Source organism: Heloderma suspectum, chromosome 9 (genome assembly GCF_057233095.1).
Source record: "Heloderma suspectum isolate Gila_16-S chromosome 9, 16-S_ref, whole genome shotgun sequence".
Taxonomy (NCBI): Eukaryota; Metazoa; Chordata; class Lepidosauria; order Squamata; family Helodermatidae; genus Heloderma; species Heloderma suspectum.
In genome coordinates, this window is record NC_139466.1 from 2,670,997 (window position 1) to 2,694,598 (window position 23,602).

The 23,602-nt window shown below is 41.6% G+C and overlaps 1 protein-coding gene across 1 annotated transcript in view; it reads right to left on the reverse strand.

Annotated features, from left to right (window-relative positions):
- The window catches only part of TEX11 (testis expressed 11), a 37,296-nt gene extending 13,875 nt beyond the window's left edge, over positions 1-23,421 (reverse strand). The window contains exons 1-19 of the mRNA XM_084813509.1: positions 23,240-23,421; positions 22,630-22,684; positions 21,059-21,180; positions 19,833-19,917; positions 19,238-19,317; positions 17,899-17,979; positions 17,686-17,805; positions 17,326-17,406; positions 17,068-17,153; positions 15,838-15,895; positions 15,581-15,676; positions 13,838-13,919; positions 9,930-10,008; positions 9,097-9,248; positions 8,531-8,616; positions 7,445-7,585; positions 6,614-6,716; positions 1,420-1,544; positions 109-194 (exon numbers count right to left, since the gene is read on the reverse strand). Of these exons, the coding sequence (XP_084669635.1) occupies positions 109-194; positions 1,420-1,544; positions 6,614-6,716; positions 7,445-7,585; positions 8,531-8,616; positions 9,097-9,248; positions 9,930-10,008; positions 13,838-13,919; positions 15,581-15,676; positions 15,838-15,895; positions 17,068-17,153; positions 17,326-17,406; positions 17,686-17,805; positions 17,899-17,979; positions 19,238-19,317; positions 19,833-19,917; positions 21,059-21,180; positions 22,630-22,642 (1,676 nt within the window). The 5' untranslated portion in view covers positions 22,643-22,684; positions 23,240-23,421. The remainder of the gene's footprint in view (positions 1-108; positions 195-1,419; positions 1,545-6,613; positions 6,717-7,444; positions 7,586-8,530; positions 8,617-9,096; positions 9,249-9,929; positions 10,009-13,837; positions 13,920-15,580; positions 15,677-15,837; positions 15,896-17,067; positions 17,154-17,325; positions 17,407-17,685; positions 17,806-17,898; positions 17,980-19,237; positions 19,318-19,832; positions 19,918-21,058; positions 21,181-22,629; positions 22,685-23,239) is intronic.
- Positions 23,422-23,602: the final 181 nt, after the last annotated feature.

Below are 23,602 nucleotides of genomic sequence, written 5' to 3' on the forward strand. Positions count from 1 at the left end.
GCCTCTCAATGCTGTGCCCTCTCTGTTGTTGTTGTTCCACTCCATTGTGGAAGTGCTCATCTGATGGGGAACATCTAGTATGGTTCTATGTTTATTTATGTTACTCACTTTAAAGCTGTAAATGCTTGCTGGCAATCTTGCAAGTGCTGAGATAAATAACCCAAGGCTTTAATAGCCACAGACTGTTGATCATTCTGAGGGGAAAATTGCTAAATTAGAAATACAAAGAATATATAGCCATGGTATGATCTTATTTATAGCATGAACAGCAAATTATACATTTTCAACTCTGTAATGCAAAGTCAAACAACACTGTCAGGATGAAAGAACTCTCCCTCTCCCTCAACTGTTTCCATTCCAGCTGGTCGTTATAAGAACTACTATATATCTTTAGGAAGTAGGGTCTGCGTTTGCTTGATTTGCTCTTTTTTCTCTCCTCATCCTTTTCCCCTTTGTGTTGTGTCTTTCAAATTGTAAGCCTGTGGGTACAGACTGCCTTTTTATTGATCTTATGTAAGCTGTTCTGGGAACCTTTTCTGCTGAATAGTGGGGTAAAAATGCTAACAACAATGATGGATACTAAAAAAAACTCATTTAAACATATTTTAATTGAACAATCTTTTGATAAAAGAGGTATTAGATGGCTTAATTAATTTTAAAAGGTTAAAAGATATGTTCATGTGCTTACATACATTCGAATGTCTTTATGTTCCAGATAGATATAGACTATGGCAAATGTCTAAGTAGCTCTAACATTAACAGCTTGGATCTTTAAAAAGCTTGGCTTCATGAAGAATGAAATATAAAAAGAAATGCTATCAGAAAGTATGGCATTTCAGAGTGGTCTGATATACGGGCATGCAAGAACCTTTTGTAAAGGAGATATACAAGCGAGACTCCATACAAGGATAAGGTTTTGTTAGGAAAGAGTGGCTGCAATCCTAAACATACTTATTAGAAAATAATAATCATTGTCTGTACTTTCTACATTTCATTTCTCTCTGACCTCACTGTTTATGACCCCCAACCGTGTGTGTGTGTGTGTGGGCGAGCACACACACACACATAGAGCTCAGGATAATGCTTCATCCATCTGATTAAGTGGGCTGTAGTCCACAAACATGTATGCCTTAATAAATTTGTTAGGCTCTAAGGTACCAACTTGGTTGTTTTTGCTGCAACAGACTAGCACAGTTACTCCTCTGGAAATTACCCAGCCCAGATGAAGTTTGACAAAGTGGGCTAATGCGGATGGAGGACTTTAAACCTCCAACCTGAGCAGAGCAGATACACAGGGTTATCCTCCCTCTATCTTAATTTATCTTGTGTAAATAAGGACATTTCTGTCCTGAAGCACCTGTGAAGTATTAAGCCATTTACACGTTTGTAGATTTGTGTCTACACACACACAGTTTGTACCTCCAAAGCAAATTGAGCTGCTAAGCTCAAGAGATTGGTAGCCATAGATCCATCTGTTAACAATTTATCTTCGTGATGGCTTGGCTGTGCTGCTGATTTCTCCATTGCAACAAATGTGTCCAAAGCTAGAAGACAGTCAAGAAACAAGATATTAATGACAGTCTGTACCTGTTCAAATAAGGTCTAGTTCTCTAAAACTTCAGCTTTATCCTAAGACCTATGGATGTCCTCCTGTCTTAAGTGGAGCAAAGTGTTCATATTTCTGTACAACCAGTGTGTGGTTCAGCTGCCCATTACTGTCATTGCCAAGTTACCACACCCTGACCTGATCAAAAGTCACGCATTGACTGGAATGCTTCCATTTTCTTGACTAGGTAATCCAGAGAAGGAGGATATTTCAGGCTACAAAAAACAACCTACATTAATAATAATGAAAAGAAAATGACCCCTTCTGTGAAAAATATAATAGAATATATTATGCAATCTGATGTTTTACCATTTATATTAATATAAAATATCAGTATCAAAAGTATCTCCCTCAACTGTTTCCATTCCAGCTGGTCGTTATAAGAACGTTGCAGGTTCACAACATAAAAACAACAGAGCAGTAAATAAAATCAGTATCATCATCCAGATAATGTGGGATAATTTAAATAAGTCCCAATTCTCTTGAAGATAACTGAACATTATTTGTCTTAACACCAATGGGAAGCTGAGCCACTGACTTATTTCAAAATATATTTTCTTCATGGAAATCAAACATAAAATATAGGTAACTGGAAATTCAGACAACATGAACTCACGATCAGATAGCAATACCCATAATAGGTGGGAGCACCTCATGGTAGGTATAGTAACCTTTCTGTCTCCTTGCTGTTAACCACTGCTGAAAGCTTACATTTAAGAGATAGTCCTACTTCTACTCTTGTATACAAGAAAGTTACGCGAAATTGCCTCGTCCTACAGAGCAAGACGTTTTGAGAAACAGGGCATTTCAGCCGCATTGATACAGACTCTTCAAAGTGACCTTTCAGCAATAATTAGACAGTTACAGTGCCTACAAAGATGTGCTTCCACTGCTTAGGAATTTTGTTATATTTAGTGGTATATAAATATTACCAAAAAATAAAAAATACGGATATAGAAATATTACTATATATACATGTGGCTATTTTGTTTGGATCTTCAGCAACTTGTATTTAATGTCTGGTCTGTTTTGAAGCAGAGACATCACCTTGCGAAGCAGAGACATCACCTTGCCGACAAAGGTCCGTCTAATCAAAGCTATGGTTTTCCCAGTAGTAATGTATGGCTGTGAGAGCTGGACTATAAGGAAGGCTGAGCGCCGAAGAATTGATGCTTTCGAACTGTGGTGCTGGAGAAGACTCTTACGAGTGCCCTGGACTGCAAGGAGGTCAAATCAGTCCATCCTAAAGGAAATCAACCCTGAGTGGTCATTGGAAGGACAGATAATGAAGCTGAAGCTCCAATATTTTGGCCACCTAATGCGAAGAGAAAACTCCCTGGAAAAGACCCTGATGCTGGGAAAGACTGAAGGCAAAAGGAGAAGGGGACGGCAGAGGATGAGATGGCTAGATAGCATCACGGATGCAATGAATATGAACTTGAGCACGCTCCGGGAGAGAGCGCAGGACAGGAAGGCCTGGCGTGCTATGGTCCATGGGGTCACGAAGAGTCGGACACGACTGAACGACTGAACAACAACAACTGTTTTTAAAGTTTCTGAATGTTCTGCTGTTCTTGCATTGTGGGCCTTTAATATTGTGCTTACTGATACTGGTATTTCCTTTACTGTATTAATGGTACCCAAAGGTATAGTATCTGGTTATCCTATCCTATATACCAGCAATCATTTTGCATTATGATTATAGGTGGAAATGTGCCTTAGCCAAGCAATGTTTTGGCTCAGTGTGGGTCACTCTCCCCCTTTTCCTTTCTCAGTTATACTTCAGGGTCCTGGATTTTTGCAAAAACAAAAGAAAACTATCTTTTGGCTCAGACTCTGCTGCTATTTTCTGTATTCATCAATTACATTTAGAAAATATTTATTCAACAGAAAAAAATGGTTGCCACAGAGTCTAGTGAAAATTTTGCTATGTATATATCCCAGAACAATGATCAGTAAGGTCCCATGGCAAGCGACGCTAACGAGAAAAGGAGTCCAAGATGGGTGGGAGCTTTTAAAAAAGGAAATTCTCAAGGCACGATCACAAACAATTCCAACAAGAAGAAAAGGTAGAAGACAACAGAAGAAGCCAATGTGGCTTCACAAAAAGCTTAGGGATGACTAACAAAAAAAGGGCACATATAGGAAGTGGAAAGAAGGCCAAGTAACAAAGGAAGAGTCCAGGCAGGTAGCACAGAATTGCAGGGATGGCGTCAGGAAGGCTAAAGCTGAGAATGAGCTGAGGTTAGTGATGGAGGCTAAAAACAACAAAAAGGCTTTCTTCAGCTACGTGCATAGTAAAAGGCAGAGGAAAGAAATGGTTGTTCAGCTATTAAATAAGGATGGCAAAATGATAACAGATGACAAAGAAAAGGCAGAGGTGCTCAATTCCTACTTTGGCTCAGTCTTCTCCCAAAAGAGGGTCTATGACCCCCCTGGCAAAAATGAAGTACAGGCTGAAGGGGCAGGATTGCAGCTTGAGATCGATAGGCATATGGTCTAGGAACACCTAATTACTTTGAATGAGTTCAAATCTCCAGGGCCAGATGAACTGCATCCTAGAGGAATAAAGGAAATGGCAGAAGAACTCTCAGAACCGCTGTCTATTCTCTTTGAGAAATCATGGAGGATGGGGGAAGTGCCAGATGACCGGAGGAGGGCTAATGTTGTCCCTATCTTCAAAAAGGGTAAAAAGGAGGAACCTGGGAACTACAGACCAGTCAGTCTGACATCAATCCTGGGGAAAATTCTGGAGCAGATGATAAAGCAATCCATCTGGAAGCACCTTGAAAACAGTGCAGTGATTACTTGAAGCCAACATGGATTTGTCAAAAACAAGTCCTGCCAGACAAATCTGATCTCATTTTTTGATCAAGTCACCTCCCTTGTAGACCGTGGGAATGCTGTAGACATCATATACCTCGACTTCAGCAAAGCTTTCGACAAAGTGCCCCATGATATCCTGATGAGCAAACTAGCTCAAAGTGGGCTAGATGAAACAACTATCTGGTGGATCCACAGTTGGCTACAGAATCAGACTCAAAGAGTGCTTATCAATGGGATCTTCTCAAACTGGGGAGACGTAATGAGTGGGGTACCGCAGGGCTCAGTCCTGGGCCCAGTGCTATTCAACATTTTTATTAATGACTTGGAGGAGGAGGTGCAGGGAATGCTGATCAAATTTGCAGATGACACAAAATTGGGCGGGATAGCTAATACCTTGGAAGACAGAAACAAAATTCAAAGTGATCTGGATAGACTGGAGCGCTGGGCAGGAAACAACAGAATGACATTTAATAGGGATAAATGCCAAGTTCTGCACCTAGGAAAAAGAAACCAAAGGCACAGTTACAAGATGGGGGATACGTGGCTCAACAACACTACAAGCGAGAAAGGTCTTGGAATTGTTGTCGATCACAAGCTGAATATGAGCCAACAAATTGATGTGGCTACAAAAAAGGCCAATGCTCTTTTGGGCTGAATTAATTGAAGCATAGCTTCCAAATCCCGGGAGGTACTAGTTCCCCTCTACTCAGCACTGGTTAGGCCTCATCTGGAGAACTGTGTCCAGTTCTGGGCACCACACTTTAAGAAGGATGCAGACAAACTGGAGAGGGTTCAGAGGAGGGCAACAAAGATGATCAGGGGACTGGAAACAAAGCCCTATGAAGAGAGACTGAAAGAACTGGGCATGTTTAGCCTGGAGAAGAGAAGACTGAGGGGAGATAGGATAGTGCTCTTCAAGTCCTTGAAAGGTTGTCACAGAGAGGAAGGCCAGGATCTCTTCTCAGTCATCCCAGAGTGCAGGACACGGAATAATGGGCTCAAGTGACAGGAAGACAGATTCCGGCTGAACATCAGGAAAAACGTCCTGACTGTTAGAGCAATACGACAATGGAACCAATTACCTAGGAAGGTGGTGGGCTCCCCCACACTGGAGGCATTCAAGATGAGGCTGGACAGCCATCTGTCAGGGATGCTCTGACTTGGATTCCTGCACTGAGCAGGGGGCTGGACTCGATGGCCTTGTAGACCCCTTCCAACCCTAGTATTCTATGATTCGATTCTATTATTCTATGATTCTATATGCATGGCAAGCAATCTTGCATCTTAATGGCATGTAAATCATATCCCCTAGTTTCTAGAATTTGATCTGAGATTCTTGTTAGTGTCTGAAATGGCTGTAATTTTTAGACAAGTGAGTGTGCAGAGATACCTCAGTCTACAATTTGCCTCTCTGCATGATTTGCTAGTCAAAAACATTTGGAGCTAGCAAGTGCCAAAATTATCTAATCAGAAACTCTCATGCTTAAACATAGAAACATAGTTGAAGGTTTTAAGGTATGCCCATGTGGTGTATGTAAAACCTAAATATATACCACTCTGGTTCCAAATATATGACCAAATAACAGTGGTGTAACTGAAAACCACCTGTGTTATACACACACACTGATAATAGTTATTAGCATTTGTATAAGGACAGTAATAACCACAATCAGGCAAGAGGGGTTAACCATGCTGATAGTATACCATCAATACAGAAAACTCTTCCTTGATCATAGATTTGCATTCCTGCTGTAACCAAGTGCAGAAATGGAAGTTCCCTGCATTCCCACATGTGTCCCTGACACTCAAGGAACCGACAACCTGAAATCATCTGTATCACTTTTTCATCCTGGCTGATGACATGTTCATTGTAACTGGAACATTTGCATACCCTTTTAACAACAGAAACATATCCTGTAGAAGGCATATTTATCATTCTTAAAATAGCTGTGGACAGAAAGCCGAGTTGTTGAAGAGAAAGGCTAAACATGAAAATCAGAGTGGGAAAGGGGGCAACAGACATTAGGTTCCCTAGCCTTTTGTTCTTACATTCATAGAACATGTTCAGGCCAAAAAGCTAGAGAACCTAATGTTTACTTTCCCTCTAAATTTCAGGACAAGCAGTTAGAAGACACCAAAGCAGTATAAATGATGAAATCTTTCACCACAGGCTGTTTTTACCTTTTTGGGTGTTATTCTCTAGGACTGCTATTTTATACACATAGAACTGAGTGAAGATGCTGTTTGAGTTATATCTCTCTGCCTCCTTCACTGCCTCATTAGCCTGTAGATAGAGAGATTTAGCAGGATTATTGCTGAACTATTCAAGTTTACAGTGTAGGAGCTTCATGTCAGAGGCTTTCAGGGAGAAGATGAGTTGAAAAGAGTGGTGCTAAGTTACCCACAGTCCTCTAGTACAGTATTGTAAAGGCCATGCAAGCAGCCTCATTTCTGGACTCTGTAGTGCAGCCACATGCAGTGCCTACTGCAGAAAGGTGTTGCAAAGGATGCCAACAGAGTTTTCTGAGACAAGTGAGGCAAAACTGGCTGCAATATTTCCCTGGGTAGGATGTTCCTTCAGGTTCTAAAGTTTAGGACAATGTTTGCAACATAATCTTCTGCAAGAGATAGATTTACAGCTTGAGTTTATCAGCTACCACAAGAATGTATTCCAGGAGAAACCCCATTTTTAGATTAATTAATATAACATTTTAACAACCCAAATACAATGAGGAAGAATTTGGTACTCGCTGGTGAATCCTCTGCCCCCTCTGAAGGTGAACAGCTTTCATCACTAGGTGGTGATGAAAACAATGCACCTGAAACCTGATTGCAACCCTTGTGCCTAAGGCCAGGTACACAACTCTTTCAAAAGGAAACTTTCCGCTCCAAAACAGCTCAGGAAACTTTAAACAAGAAGATTTCCAAGGAGTGCCCATAAATTAAAGGAGAAGGTTAAAAAGGAAACAACAAAAGCACCTGAGGCTGGAGAAGTACACTCAAGAGAAATACCTTGTCAAGTTCTTTCAAGTGAAGATAGCAAGCAGCCATATTCCTATGCAGTTTTGCCAGGTTTTGGTGGTCTATCTGCCCAGATGTGTAGAGGCTGAGGGAGTAGTTGTACCACTGAAGGGATTCTGAATAGCTTTTTGCCTAGAAAATAATCATCAGGTCTTAATCTGTTTGCACTTGTTCCAAGCTGTTCATGTGTTGTGAACAAATATGCAGATTTAAAAGGCAGGTCCCTTTCCCAGACCAGGAGAGGAAGCCTAAAGCGTCTCATCTATGTTAACTCAAATTATGATTTGGGTTCTTTGTTTTTGTAACTTAAAGAATTGCAAGACACTGCCATCTTGAAGCAGGTGGAGAATCTTCAGAATTGGCTGGTATAGCATATCACGAGCCAGAGCTATGGGTATGGCAATATTAAAAAGGTAAAGGTGTCCCCAACCAGTCGTGTCCGACTGTAGGGTGTGGTGCTCATCTCCATTTCTAAGCCGAAGAGCCAGCGCTGTCCAAAGATGCTTCCATGGTCATGTGGCCGGCATGACTGAACACCGAGGTGCACGGAACGCTGTTACCTTTCCCGCCGAAGCAGTATCTATTTATCTACTTGCAATTTCTTGCTTTCGAACTGCTAGGTTGGCAGGAGCTGGGACTGAAGACGGGAGCTCACTCTGTCACGCAGCACTTGGGTCTTGAACTGCTGTCCTGCAGACCTTCCAGTCTGCAGTTCAGCGTCTTAACCACTAAGCCACCGTGGCCCATGGCAATATTAGCTGCTCGTATATAATCATCATGAGTGTGGGAAATACCAAACGGCAATTTGTGGTGATTTTGCATTTACTTTATTATATTATTCTGAAAGGCTGCTTTTATTTTCATTTTATGATCATCCATTTTTGCTAAGTCTGTCTATATCTTTTGTTTTTAAAAGCTCAGATTCCCAAAATGTTGACAATAGTGTAAAGTTACTGCCAAGGACTGCATGCAGTGCACAACCTAATATTGTCTACCCCATCTGATACATATGCACATTGCCTTCACTATATGAGCTAGGTAATCTAAACAAGAGGAAGAACATCACAGGCACCAAACCTCATAGTTCTGAGCAGCTCTGTCCCACAGAACAAGGTGCAAACGGTTCAGTATTTCAGGAGGCAGCTGTTTTCCAGTGTTCTGCCCTATGGAGATAACATTCAGCATTTTGACAATTCTACATGGTTGAGGCATCATGTATATCTGTAAGCAGCAAGCCTGTGAGCAGAATCAGACATGTTTACAAGAGTCTGCCATTAGAACCAGTGATTCTAAGCATGTTCTACCACAAATCCTAAAATCTATGCAGCCACACCAACATTTCCACCTGGACGTTTCTAAATCTGGACTCCTGGCAACCATACCTAATGCCTGATCCTAAATATGTTTAATAAAAGTTAAGTCCTATTGTGACTTACATCCAAGCAAATATGCTTAAAATAATCTCTAATCAACAAGACTTAAGCTTGTGCAGTTGTGATCTTCATGGAGACCACAAACTAGCTTTAAATGCTAGGTCATTTACCTTTTTTAGTGACAATTTCAATTTGAAAGAGGTATTTACACATATTTTAGATTTCCCCCAAGTAACTGCCAAGTAGCATCAAGAGAAGCTCGACACAGACCTGAAATGATGTCTTCAATCATTTTCTTGGCAACTGGTTCCTTCATTTTCTGTAATAGGAGTTCGATGTGAAGGAGAATGACTTTCCCAACATCTGGGGATCCTTCAAATAGCTGAGCAACTGACTTCAGGAACTCAAAGCCAACGGCCTCCCTGAATATACAAAGACCATTTGAAAATGGGCTTGGCATATATGCTGTCAATCACTGACATCAGGAAAAGCACATAATGTTCATATATTCAGTTCCCAGTAACAAAAGAATTTTTTGTGATTTCTACCCAGCCACATTGTTCTCCAAGACAGTTGTTAGGAGACAGAATTTCAGTTCCCACTGATCCCACACCAAAAGCTTTACAGGACATTGCCAACAGGAACCTAACCACAGGCCATTTTCAACTACCTTTAGTATATTACTATTTCAGTCATACTAACTGCAAGACCTCTGGATGGTCAGTCTGCTTGCTCAATATGTCTCTCCAAAATCGCTTGCGCATTTAAGTGGACAAAGATTGAATCACTATTGACCCTTTATTTTCTCTCATTCCCATCTAGCCAACACTCCTGAATCAGTTATCTAAAGGAGCTGTATTTGTTCCCCAACATACCACTTCTGCTTGCATGTCAACCCCATTCTTTGCCTATCCTACCCCCTGCCTCCTTATTTTGCAATTCCCTCAAGATCACAACCACAGTTACAGAAACAGGTGGCAGAGGAGTTTGTTGAAGGTCACAAGAAGCCATGTTGGAGTGGATTTCCTTGGTCCTCTTTAGCTACTCTCCTGGTTGACAAGGATCTACCACTGGCTGAAATGGGGACCCTTAGATCTGGGTACCTCTCATGCTCCAGAAGAAGCTTTGCTGTGTCCAGGCAAATATCTAGAGAAAACCCATGGTTCAGGAGTTCAGCAACAGCTGGAGAGAGGAGGAAAAACAAGATTAGCATGTCCCTGAGAATTGTTTTTAAGTATTTTGCCCTGTACAACACCCCCCACCCCTGCAATTAATAGTCCAATACATTTCAGACCTTAATTTTCAAGTGCTAGACAAAGTGCCCAAATGGACAGGGTTGGAACTCATTGATGGACTTTGAGAAGATAGTGATGTGCAGTATGAAGGTGAATGTACCCAGTCACCGAGCTCAAGGAGGTCACTGAGCACAAGGAGCCCCAGTGGTCCATGCTGGTACCAATGACATGGGGTAATGTAGTTACGAGGTGCTGGAAACCAAATTTAGGTTGTTAAGAGGTTGAAATCTAGGACCACCAAGGTGGCTTTCTCTTAAATGCTACGTGTTCCACGCACAGGGCCAGCTAGACAGGCAAAGCTGAGAAGTCTCAATGTGTGGATAAGATGGTGGCGTAGGGAGGAGGGGTTCAGATTTGTTAGGCACTAGGGAACATTTTCGGACAAGACAGACCTGTACAAGACAGACCTGTGGCCTCATCGGGAGTACTGTGTCCAGTTCTGGGCACCACATTTTAAGAAGGATGCAGATGAACTGGAGAGGGTTCAGAGGAGGGCAACAAAGATGATCAGGGGACTGGAAACAAAGCCCTATGAAGAGAGACTGAAAGAACTGGGCATGTTTAGCCTTGAGAAGAGAAGACTGAGGGGAGATAGGATAGCACTCTTCAAGTTCTTGCAAGGTTGTCACAGAGAAGAAGTCCAGGATCTCTTCTTGATCATCCCAGAGTGCAGGACACGGAATGATGGGCTCAAGTTACAGGAAGACAGATTCCGGCTGAACATCAGGAAAAACTTCCTGACTGTTAGAGCAATACAACAATGGAACCAATGACTTAGGGAGATAGTGGGCTCTCCCACACTGGAGGCATTCAAGATGAGGCTGGACAGCCATCTGTCAGGATGCTCTGACCTGGATTCCTGCATTGAGCAGTGGGTTGGACTCGATGGCCTTGTTGGCCCCTTCCAACCCTACTACTCTATGATTCTATGATAAGAGGGATGGGCTCCACTTGAACCAGAATGGAACCAAACTGCTGGTGCTTAACACAAAAAAGATGGCAGAGCAGCTTTTACAATGAACCCTGTCGGAAAGCTGACAGGAGCTGGAACGTATCCAGTTTGGGTTGAATCATCCGTAGGGGATGAAGATGAAAATGTTTCTGATTGCCCAGATGGGGACAGGGAGGGAATAGGCCATGAGCATATGGTGAAACATGATAGCCAGTCAAAAAGGCCTAAGAGCCACAGCAGAAGATGCACAAAGATACATGCGGACAGACACCATGTGTAGGTGTTTCTATGCTAATGCTAAAAAGCCTCTGAGCCAAGATGGGAGAGTTGGAATACCTCATTTTAAAGGAGAACTTAGATATAGTGGGCATAATGGAAACCTGGTGGAATGGAGAGAACCAGTGGGATACGGTCATGTCTGGATATAAAATCTATAGGAAGGACAGAGAAGGCATACTGGAGGAACTGTTGCTCTGTACGTCAAAGAGGGCATAGTGTCAAGCAGACTAGAAAACCTAAAAGTGGCCGACTCCGCCACAGAAGCGCTGTGGGTGAAAATACCAGGATCCAAAAATTATTTGGTACTAGGGACATGTGATCATCCCCCAGATCAGAGCACTCAGGGTAATTTTGAAATGGAAAATAAAATCAGGGAGCCATCCAAACAAAGTGTTGTAATAATGGTTGACTTCAATTATCCCCACATGACATGGAATTAGGAGTGAGCAGTGAAGAGGCCAAGCTTGCCGATGACACCAAATTATTTAGGGTGGTTAAAAGAAAAATGGATTGCAAAGAGTTCCAAAAGGATCTGTCCAAACTGGGAGAATGGGCATCAAAATGGCAAATGCAATTCAATACAAGCAAGTGTTGTGATTCACGTTTGGGCAAAAGAAATCCCAGCCACGTATACGCTGATGGGATTGGAGGTAAGAGTGACTGACCAAGAAAGATCTTGGGGACAGCTTGATGAAAATGTCAGCCCAGCTCTGAAGAAGGCAAATTCCATGTTAGGCATAATTATGAAAGGAATCAAAAATAAACTGCCAATATCATACTCCCCTTATACAAATCTATGGTGTAAGCACATTTGAAATACCGAGTATAGTTCTGGTCACCGCACCTAAAAAAGGATACTGTAGAGCTGGAAAAAGGGTAGGAAAGGACAGCTAAAATGACCAAGGAACTGGAGCAACTCCCCTATGAGGGAAGGTTACAATGTTTGGGACTGTTTAGCACAGAGTAAAGGTGAGTGAGGGGAGACATGATAGAGGTGTATACAATTATGCATGGTGTGGAGAAAGTGGATAGGGAGACATTTTTCTCCCTCTCTCATAACATTAGGACATGGGATCATCCGATGAAGCTGATTGGTGGGAGATTCTGGCCCAATAAAAGGAAGTACTTTTTCACACAGGACATAGTGAAACGATGGAATTTGCTCCTGTGACCTAACCCTCCCTCAGATCCATCTGCCTCCTCTTTGGGACAACTGTGCTCACTGTCCCACAAGCTTCAGCCCCTAAATTCACCAGGTAAAAGAGACACCCAATATGCCTAATTGGTTCCCTTTACCCAACCAGAAGAAATACCCAGGAAATATGAACACTATTAGTAGCACAGAAAGATGAACAAAACATGGGGTTTTATTATTTTAAAACAAACAAATTAAAGTGTATTTAATACAAGAGATGTTATATCTTATAATTAATCACTCCGTTCCTGGTCTTCCCCTGCCTACTATTCCCCCTCTAATTCCTCTTCCAACAACCCCACTATCTAGATGTAATTTAATCAAACCCTAAGGCCCTGTCTCCATCTGCTCCTGCCTTTTATACACTCAGTCTCTTCACACACACACACATACACGCCCCTCCCACCTTTCACTCACTCTCTACCAAACAATGTACCCTAACTTACCTGGCTTCTATTTAACACAGCAAACACATATAAACATTAATATAAATTCCACACGGCAAGCATTTTGATTTTGTCACAGCTACCACAAGATGTAGTAATGGCCACACATTTGGATGGCTTTAAAAAAGGATTAGACAAATTCATGGAAGATAAGGCTATCAGTGGCTACTAGTCCTGATGATGGCGATATGCTACCTCCAGTGTGAGGCAGTATGGTCCTGTATATCATCTGTTGGGAACATGAGTAGGATGATGCTATTGCACTCACGTCCTATTTGTGGGTTTCCCACAGGCAGCTGGTTGGCTACTGTGTGAACAGAATGCTGGACTAGATGGACCCTTGGTCTGATCCAGCAGGACTGTTCTTATGTTCAATCATCTTTACTAGTGGTATGGAAGAAGGGAAGGGATTCACTTTATTGAATCAGAGTGCAAAAGTCCTGTAACTGCCCTTTCACTAGTTTACAATTCATTCACTTTGTTAACAACTGAAGAGGATCATCGACAGAAACACTGCACAACATAACATGAAGTTGCCTCTGCTGCCATACTTGACAGAGTCACAATTCAGCTTTGCAGACATAGCGTGGGATCAAACCCTCATGCAAGGGCACTTCCACTGGCACAAAGGGATTTCCCTGTCCTCTCCTCCCTTCTGTGTGTGCCCCCAAATCTGCTCCAGAGGGTCTCCCAACATCCTGGAGAAGATTGGGAGGGCACACAGGAGGCTGCAGGGGAAGGGAGGGGAAATCAGTTCCACCAGTGGTTCCCTTCCCCTGGTGGAATGACACCACTGGATACAACCCATGACGTTGTTTGCTTTATTCTGAACTAAGCTTGGTACCTGTGCCAACATCTTCATCTAATGCACCACCTTTCAGGAGAATTTTAATTTTTGAGAAAAAACCAGCCGGATGCAAATTCTCCTGTAAATCAAGAAATCAAGACATTATTTTGACAGCCATACTATTTTTAATAGATTCAGGCTATTTTTAACTGGCTGCTGTCAGAGCTCAGCTTATTCATAACTCTGAAGGAATGTCAGGAACTTCTCATCAATACTCCCCATAAAATATATCCCAAATAATCTTCTAGAATAATTTTAAACATCCTTAGCAACAAGTCACCTGGTGCTGCCAGATTACCAATTTGGAATTCTCATCCTACAGCCTAAAAAAACCCTAATTTATTTTGCCCAGAGCTCTTATATAGAGGGTGGTGGAAGGGCAACTGCATTCTAATTTCCTCCTGTACCCTAACTTCTTCTCAGACAGCAGAGAGACCCTAGGAGTATCAGTTGCCCTCATACAGGGTATCATTTAAAGGGGTAGACTGCAGGATTCCTCTGTTTTCTGCTCTCTTCTCCACATCACTTGCTCTCTCATAAAAAAGATCAATAAATAAAACCTCAGCCTTCTCTACTCCACTCCCAATATGGCATTACCCCCAATCCAGGCAGATAAACTGAGAAGGAATTGAAAAGGAAGGAAGCCTCCTTCTCCTCACTCCGCTGCTATAGGGGGCAGAGGGGGTGCAAGAAAAATTAACTGGGGCAATAATAGTAGTAAAGCAGGAAAAAACACATTCCAGCATATTCTTCCATTCTTGCTTGAAAACAGGAACTGCTACTACGCTGCCCAGATTAGTGCTGCACAGTGCAACCATGAATTCTCACATATTTGTGTACGAAAGTACAAAGAGCCTCATATCTTGTATAGACGCCCTTAATACTCATATATGTATAAGAATTCTTCAGATTCTTATATATCCGGCAACACTGCACACATCCCTTACAGAAAGCCACACACATGATAAAATCAATTATTTGGCATTATGTTTGTATTAAAATTATAAAGCCATGTTGGTCCAACATAATCAACCAATATAACCAATTATTAGGATCAGTAAAATAATATATTTATTATGAACAACCAATGCTTGTAATGCAGGATCCAAGCTCTTGAGTTACACAAGACTAAAGCTAAACTTTCAAGGTTTTTTTTTAATGCTTCCCAGTGAAAGTATAATGTTAGGCCTTTGTTTGCAGATAGTCTTCAGATGATAATGCAGGGTCCAAGGGCCAACTTCAGATTTGGAGAAGCTCTCTGGCACTGCATTCCAGTAGTAGGCGGGGCCAGAGGCAAAAGGGGCAGGGTCAAAATAGTACCAGCATATTTTAGCTTAAAGCTCTTACTGCCAGTAACTAAGTCTTAGGAGAGGCATTTCAAACTTTTACAATGAAAAATTTATTTTTGCAAAAGCCAAGAAGCCACCAAATGATGTGTGACTGGGGCAAAAGGGAAGGGAGTGTGGACATTGGGTAACCTCAGAGGGCCTGATTGGATCCCAGCTGGGCTAGACTTGGCCCACAGGCATGAGGTTCAACACCCCTGTGATGATGGAATGACATTCTATTTCAGTTTGAGATGAGCACAGCATAGAAATGAAAGCCAGTCAACCCAAACAGGCTTTCTAGAGTAATTCCACTGATTGCAATACTCTTCCCAGGAATGAATCTGGCCCATGTGGTTAGAGCACAAGAAACTCTGTCAATTCATATTTTTCAATCAACTGTAAGCTCCATCACCTCATTAGCCATGTTGATAGCCCTGAGAGCTTTGTCTTGATACAGTTTGTAGTCCCACTCCAAATAGACAGTAGCTAATAATCGCAGCACTTTAGCCTACAAATTAAAATAAATGAACATTAAGCTCAAAAGGCTGATGTAAATAATAGTATCACAGAGCTGGAAGGGACCTCAAAATTCATGCATGAACCAGTTCTAATCCCGAAGGAAAACAGCATCCTCCATGGGATCATAAGTGGTTTACGAAGGTTTCTCACCTGCATTTCTTTTCCAGTTGAATATTTTTTATCCATCTTCCCAATTTCATAGCTCTGGCTGTTGAAGAGGGAAAAATCAGCAAAAGACTAACTGGTCATGAGACAGGGGAGAAGACCTAGTTGAGCAAGTTAAATCCCTACTGTTCTAAGCCTGTTTTTCACAAATGACCCCCATGTTATGTAAGAATAGCTATACCATACGTTCCTCCACATTACCAATTTTGCTGTGACTATTGTTTTACAAACAACATCCCACAATGAAAAAATTCTCCTGTAGAATATCAATTTGTAAAGGCCATGAAAAGAATGAAGTGCCATAATAATCACCTGGAGATTCTCCAGCACTCTGGACAAAGGATAAGTGAAGCTCTCTTTGCCATGGGCAAGGTTGTAGGGGCCTTAGGCATAGACCTGTCACCCCCATTCTGCTATCTGCTCCATCTCAAGAGTTCCCCACAAACTTGCCATTTGAAACAGCAATCTAGGACCCAAGCATGAGTATATGAGTTCACATGTAAGTGCCCCAGCCTGATTTGAAACAGAAGGCAAGGGCACTTACATGTGAACTGGTACACAGTGGCAAGCTTGAAGCTGTGTGTCTACTCACACATGAATCTTCTCAGGATTAAGTGGCCCAGCCTGTCATTTCAAGAGACAGGCTAGGTCTTCTATTAGCATATTTGCTGGCAACTAAGCAACCTAGCCTGCTCCTTAAATCCAATGCACATGATAGGAACGTTTTGGGACATTATAGGATATTGTCCCTCTTTATTCCAGAAAGATGGAGTTTTTGTGTGAACCCAGTTTTAAGGTCATATTGGTCTAATGAAATGTTACATGCAGGTTCACATAATTAAATCCTGATGGTTGCTTCCTCTAAGATTAAGCAGGTTTAGAGGGGGGCAATTTAGAGTGAAGCAGCATGCGGGAGGGGCTGCTAAATCTCTCCTGTTGCCACTGCTTCTCTGCATTAAGCCACCCAAACTGCTTCCCTCTCCCTTCAAAGGCATGCTATGTCACTTGTGAAAATGCCCTCACCAACCTAATCCTTCTGCAGCTGGAAGGAACTTTCATCCATTAGATGGTGCCAAATCATTCAGATCACACAAATTCTTGTTGGGATGGGAAGTCAGATAGTCCCTTGCACATCTGACAAGCCTGAGCATTCTGTCTATAGCAAATCAAGAAGTAAAAGGTCCATTAACAGTGCTGCTTTCCCCATGACAGTACCTGAGCCAAAAGGAACTCTGCTCATATCTCTTCAGTTCATATGTTTCTACTCCAAAGTTATAGCACAGGAGGGAAAGGTAACAGGTCTGCAATTGAATAAGAGTAATTTATATCATGGTCTTGTACTGTTGTTTTTTAAAAGTTAGGAATGGATATGGAACGGTAGCATTTTTCATAATTTTGAGTGAGGCATCACTATACTGAAACAGACTAAAAATGCATTTCAAACCTTTATAAGACAATCTCATGGTTGCTAACCTCTTTTGGCAGCCTCATCAGGATGTCTTTGCACCGCTGAACACACTTGACTGCTTTCTGAAAGTCCCCTTGAGCAACTGCCTGAGAAAGCAACAGAACATGCTAATGAACTGCTAGGTTGCCACATAAGTCAATTTTAAATCAACGTTTAAAAATTCTAGCAAACTAAATTTCTATTGGAAGCATGTTCACATAATGAGTACATTAGGTGTTATATGGGAAGTCAGTTCTGTGATTTAAAATTTTGGGAGCCAGTGAGCTGTAGAAGCCACATCATCTGACCAACTGAAATGTGGGCAATATTCATTACACTGCTATGATACTATTACAGCGATTTGACATTTATTTGCACCAACATACAGATTCAGCCTGATAAGAGAGAACTTTGAATACATCCTTCTCTACATCAGCTTTGTGTAAATGAGTATCAGACTCGCTGGTGCTCCTCTTGGTTAGCTGGGCATAGAGTCTCTCCAGATTCTGCAAAATTAAACATATAATCAATTTTTAAAAATGACAAATTACTCATGGCACTTAATAAAAGCATATTTGCACAAGACAACACAATCTTACATTCATGGCAATCTCAAGAAGTTCATTGGCAAGGGCAGGTTTTCCAACGTCCACCCACCCTTTTCCAGTCTTCATAGCCATCTGGATCATAAAAGAGACATGTGTGTTTGAAACAAAACATGGATGTTCACTGGTATGGAGTCCTACAAAGCTAGTAAATATATTCAAGGAACCTTAACAACAGCTTGGTTGGTTCAGACTTAATGACCCCAGCTTAATAAACCATGGTTTATAAAGCTGGGAATAAACATCATGTCTGCATGCTCCCCTATCACCCCTCCCCTCCCACCCTTGTAAACCAGGTTTGGGATTTCTACCATGGTTGTTTAAACCACAGTTTCCATTTTTTTCTGAAATGGGAAACTGTGGTTTCATCTCTGCTTACTAACCAGGATATGAAACCAGAAAAATAAATCTTGGTTTCATATCCTAGTTAGTAAGCCAAGAATAAACTGTAGTTTCCCAATTCAGATGTAACTACAAACTGGTGTTTGAACAGACCATGATAGAGAAGCCAAACCTGGTGCATGGGGGTGTGGGGTGGCAGGGGTGTGCATGAGCCCAGTGCTCACTCTCAGCGTAATAAAACATAATTTATTAACCTTGGTTTATTAGCCATGTTAATAAAACTGGGATGGTTACATTTGAACCAGGCCCTAATCTGACTCATCACATAATCTAAAGCTGCAAAACAGCATTTATTTTAGAACAATTCTTAATCTCTGAAATTAAATATTTCAGAACATAAAACCTACCACATATTTTGATACATCATTCAAATAATAATTATTACTATTAAATGTTTATAGCTTTTTATCTAATTCATTGTATATGTTCTCCCTATGCAGATTTAAAAAGACTTTTAAATACTTCTTTCTCTGCAGAACAAGGCTAAGTCCACTTAACTTCTCTTTAATATATAGCATAAAGTGAAATCAACTAGTATAATAAAAAAAATAATTATTCTTAAGTTTTAGAGTCCTTTCTAATTTCTAGATTGGGGAAGCAGAAACCAACTATTAAAATCACTTATACAACATTTAATTACAATTTTTTATTATTATTATTTATTGCATTTATACCCCGCCTTTTTTCCCTTGCAAGGAACCCAAGGCGGCTTACATTATCCTCCTCCTCTCCATTTTATCCTCACAACAACAAACCTGTGAGGTGGGTTGGGCTGAGAGTCTGTGACTGGCCCAAAATCACCCAGTGAGCTTCCATGGCCGAGTGGGGACTAGAACCCGGATCTCTCAGCTACTAGTCCAACACTCTTGCCACTACACCACACTGGCTCTCACTCTCACTGGCTCACACTGGCTCTCACACTGGCAATTACCAAAATTTGTCTCCGCACCATCTCTTCAGGCGGATCATTTACTTCACAAATCATCATCAATTTGCAGGCAGCGTGGCGCACTATAAGAAGATAATATGCACATCCTTAGGCATTGACCGTTTACCTCTAATTCCCAGCCCAAACATGGTGGTTATGGAAACAAGTATTTGTGATGCAGAGTAAACACAGAATATCCATCACTGTCAACACTACTAAGCAGGGTGGGCCCTGGACTCTTTGCGAGGAAGTTCCATGGGAGCAACTCACTTTAATCCATGGAAGAAGCATAAATGCAATTACTCTGGCATCTCTGTAGCTACCCAGGGCACTATTAGCATTCCTGGCAGCTTTCCATGCTGGTGGCTCTGCTGCTGCTTCTGGAACAAAATGGATGCTTGAGCCAAAATGTCAGGTGATGTCAACAAAAACACAACACACAACCACAGCGTACAGAGAGCCAGCAAGTCTGAACCCCTCTGCAACAGGTATGAACATCCATGAAAGCTTGCTTATACAAATGTCAAAACAGAACAGAAAACATCTTACTATTTTCAGTAAAAGTAATCCTACTTTATGGCAGAGAACTCAAACGTACGCTTAACTCTTTGCATATCACCAATAACGGGGCCTATTTTTCTTGCCACAGTCCAGTTCCATAAGCTAACTGCACTTTCTTCAACCTAGAGGAAAAGGAGGGAAAAGTGACATCCCTCAAAATCCATACAAGTAATTTGAGATGTTTACTAGGAAAAACACTGCAATTACTGAAGTTGTACAGTGGGTTTATTTAACTTCATCATAGGCATTCCCTCCATCTCTTCAGGAAAATGTAGAAAAGGGAGGAATGGAAGCCTGTAGGTAAGGTGTCAAATTAGTGTAGGCACAGTATGGTGTCCTCCTCTGTGCTAAGATGTGGAATGATGATGTAAGTGAATAAGAAAAAGAATAGACCGTATGGTCTCCCTTTATATTACCATTGTGGATTATCGTTACTGTCACATATGAACATATGAATCTGCATCCCATCAAGATGTTTTTTCAGCTGCTAACATTATTTGCATTCTACCCTGAAGCATATTGTACAATACGGATTCACACAGATTTTAAGGTCATCCTCAGATCCTAAAACCAGGTGTCTCTGCCTTCTGAGGTTAAGTTGCAGCAACTTGGGAAAGGGCCTTTCAGTTTTGGGGTTTCCCCCAGGGAGGCTCACTTGGTGCCATATCTTACATCCTTTTGACACCAGGCAAACCCAGGCTTTTAACTGTTTTTAGACCTGTTTTAATACTGTTGATGTTTCTTCTCCTATCTTGCTGTTTTTAGTAATAGTTGTATTTTGTAAATATGTTTAATTGTTTTAGGTTGCAATCCTAAATACCATTACTTTTGAGTAGACATGTATATGATTGTACTGTTAATTACTGATTGTAAGGCACCTTAGGAGTGAAACTGAAGGGTGGAGTATTACATATTTAAGTAATTAACCATGAACATCTATGGCCCATGAGTGCTTCTAAACAGAGGGCTCCTAATGTTACCAGTGAGAAGGCATTGTGCACTTCTTCCACCTTTTCTTTCAATGGGTTATCTGTGGTAAGGGAAAAGACAAAAATGGTGGGAAAACATGTGAGGGTTATGAGTTGATGACATAATCTGGATTCCCCGTAAAATTCCATGAATTAGGCAGGGCGATTGCAGTAAAAAGCCTCATCTGGAAGCACCCTATATCCAAAATCAAGTTTTTCAAACAAATTTTTGGATGGGTCATTTTCCTGAACTCCCATCCTAAGTTCTCTTTAACAGCATTTTCTCCATCTGTACCTGGGCCTTCTGACTCTCATTCTTACTTTCTGCATTCACATTTTCTATCTCGCTAAATAACTTCTCAATAACCTCTGTTACATCACATAAGGTCTCTCTGTTCATCAGTTCTTGAATTAGCCCTGAAAGAAAAACACAAAAACAATTACTAAAACAGATACAGGGCAAGTCAGCCAACTTACATTTTCTTCATATCAGTCCAGCAGCTAAATAATATAATATAATATATACAATGGGCAGTATCCTATTGAGCCCATGTGCCAGCAGGAGCGACTGCTAATGCAACAGAGATTTAGCGGTTCTAAAAGTAACCCCAGAAACAAGCAGAAACGGGGCAAGTCAGCGGAGCTTATAGAAAAGAGCTCCACTGACCTATACTGATCCAGAAACGTTTCCGGGGGTACTTTTAGAACCACTAATTCCCCATTACACAAGTGCAACACAGTCAGTGGGAGCGCAGCAGCCCAGATGGATACTGTTCAATATAATAAATAAATGTAGGAGACAACGGGCTTTCTCAGAGAAGCTGAACAATTAATCTCCTATATGGAAATTCTGTTTAGGGCCCATGACAACAATCGACATAGCTGGGCACCTGCTGAAGCCCACACTTCAGCAGGGGGGGCATTGCTGGCCCCTCAGGGCTCCCTGTCCTCTTCCTCCTTACTGTTGCTTCCTGTTCCCCTGTCCTCTGTAAACATGGCAGCAGAGGGCAAAATCCAATGTAAGTCCTGCTTAAAATAAACACATTGAAGTGAATGGGACTTAAGTTAGCAATTACTTAATGATAATTACTCAGTAATTAACTGAGAGCCAGTGTAGTGTAGTGGTGAGAGAGACAGACTGGGAGCTGGGAGATCCGGGTTCTAGTCCCCACTTGGCCATGGAAACTCACTGGGTGACTTTGGGCCAGTCACAGACTCTCAGCCCAACCTACCTCACAGGGTTGTTGTTGTTGTAAGGATAAAACGGAGAGGAGGATAATGTAAGCCACCTTGGGTTCCTTGCAAGAGGAAAAAAGGCGGGATATAAATGCAATAAATAAATAAAATAAATAAATACTCACAAAAGTTCCATTTATTTCAATAGGTCTACTTTAAGTAGGATTTTGCCCAGGGACAAGAACAAAGAGAAGGGGCAGCAGCCTCCACTTGCCTTGCCCTCTCCTTTTGGGCAGCTGAGCGGATTGTACTGAGAGGCAAAGAGCAAGCGTGTGGGCAGTGGTGACAATACTAAGGATCGAGGCCCATTGAGGGCAGCCTACCCAAGGCAAACATATACTCAAATCTGGAGCTGAAACTACTTCTGAAATGTGTTTTTATGTAATACCTATAAAACTTAATCATTGTGAAGAAAATAAGAAATAACCACCATGGGAGTTAGACTATGACAGTGGCACTGGTGCAAACTCAAGATCTTGGCTATGGACTCAAGATCTCAGGTGCAATCCACTGGTGAAATCTGAATGGCAACTATGGAAGAGCACCAGCACAGAGAAGCAGTGGATACTGCTCAAACGCTTATCTCTCAATCTGGGCTCAAGCTTCTGGTTATGCAAAGATTGTATGTACCTGTTATTTCCATGATGGGCTTTCCTCCCTTGATTTCTCCAATGTAGAAAAAATCCTTAAAAAAAAAGGAACATTTTATTACCTTATTTCACATATCTTGTTTTAGCTTATATTCCTCAGTTATCCCACTCTACAAGTTCTTATTGCATTGCTTCCTGCCTTTCCCCTGTAAAGAAGCCAATTTTGAATTATGTTTTAGGGCGCAATCCTTTGCATGTTTAGACAAAAAGAAGTCCTTCAACTCCCAGCATCCCTCCAGTCAGCCATGCTGGCTGGGGCATGCTGGGAATTGTAGGACATTATTCCTGCCTAAACATGCATAGGATTGTGCCCTTAAACTGTGACTGTGATCTGTTTGGGGCGTGAGGTGAAAAGCAGGACAGAAATCTTTCAATAAAATCCCCAAACCAGGAGTGTGACCTGAGCATATGCTTCCCCAGGCCCATCACCAAGCCTCCTCGTTGGGAAGTTTTGGGGAAATGGTATATAAATTCCTTCTTGCTGACTGAAATCATTTTATGTTGAGACTTAAAAAAAAAAAGCCTTAATTAGGTGTTAAGTCACTGTTTTACATAACTTTATTTTCTACGTATTTTTAATGTCATTTAACCTGTTTCCGTTTCCTTTTTGAGAAGAAGCGTAGGATATTGTTTTTTTAAGCTAAATTACACTTTTAAATTGAAAGCAGCATCAACTGGAAGTCCTTCAAGCAAGCAGAGATACCGACGCCTGAGGGAAGCTGAGGGGAATACGCTGCGCTCTGACAGGGCTAAAAACTCCCGCCCAAACTTCGCCCCGCCCCCTTTCCTTTTCGCCAGCGGGGCGAGCTGGGAATCTGTCCTTTTCAGGCGACATGACGAGAACGGTAAAGACCGAGGGGGGGAAAAACAAAACAAAACAAAACAAAACTACAATTCCCAGTATTCGCAGCGGCAAGACAGTCCGCCCCGCGCCGAGGACGGACCAGTGATTT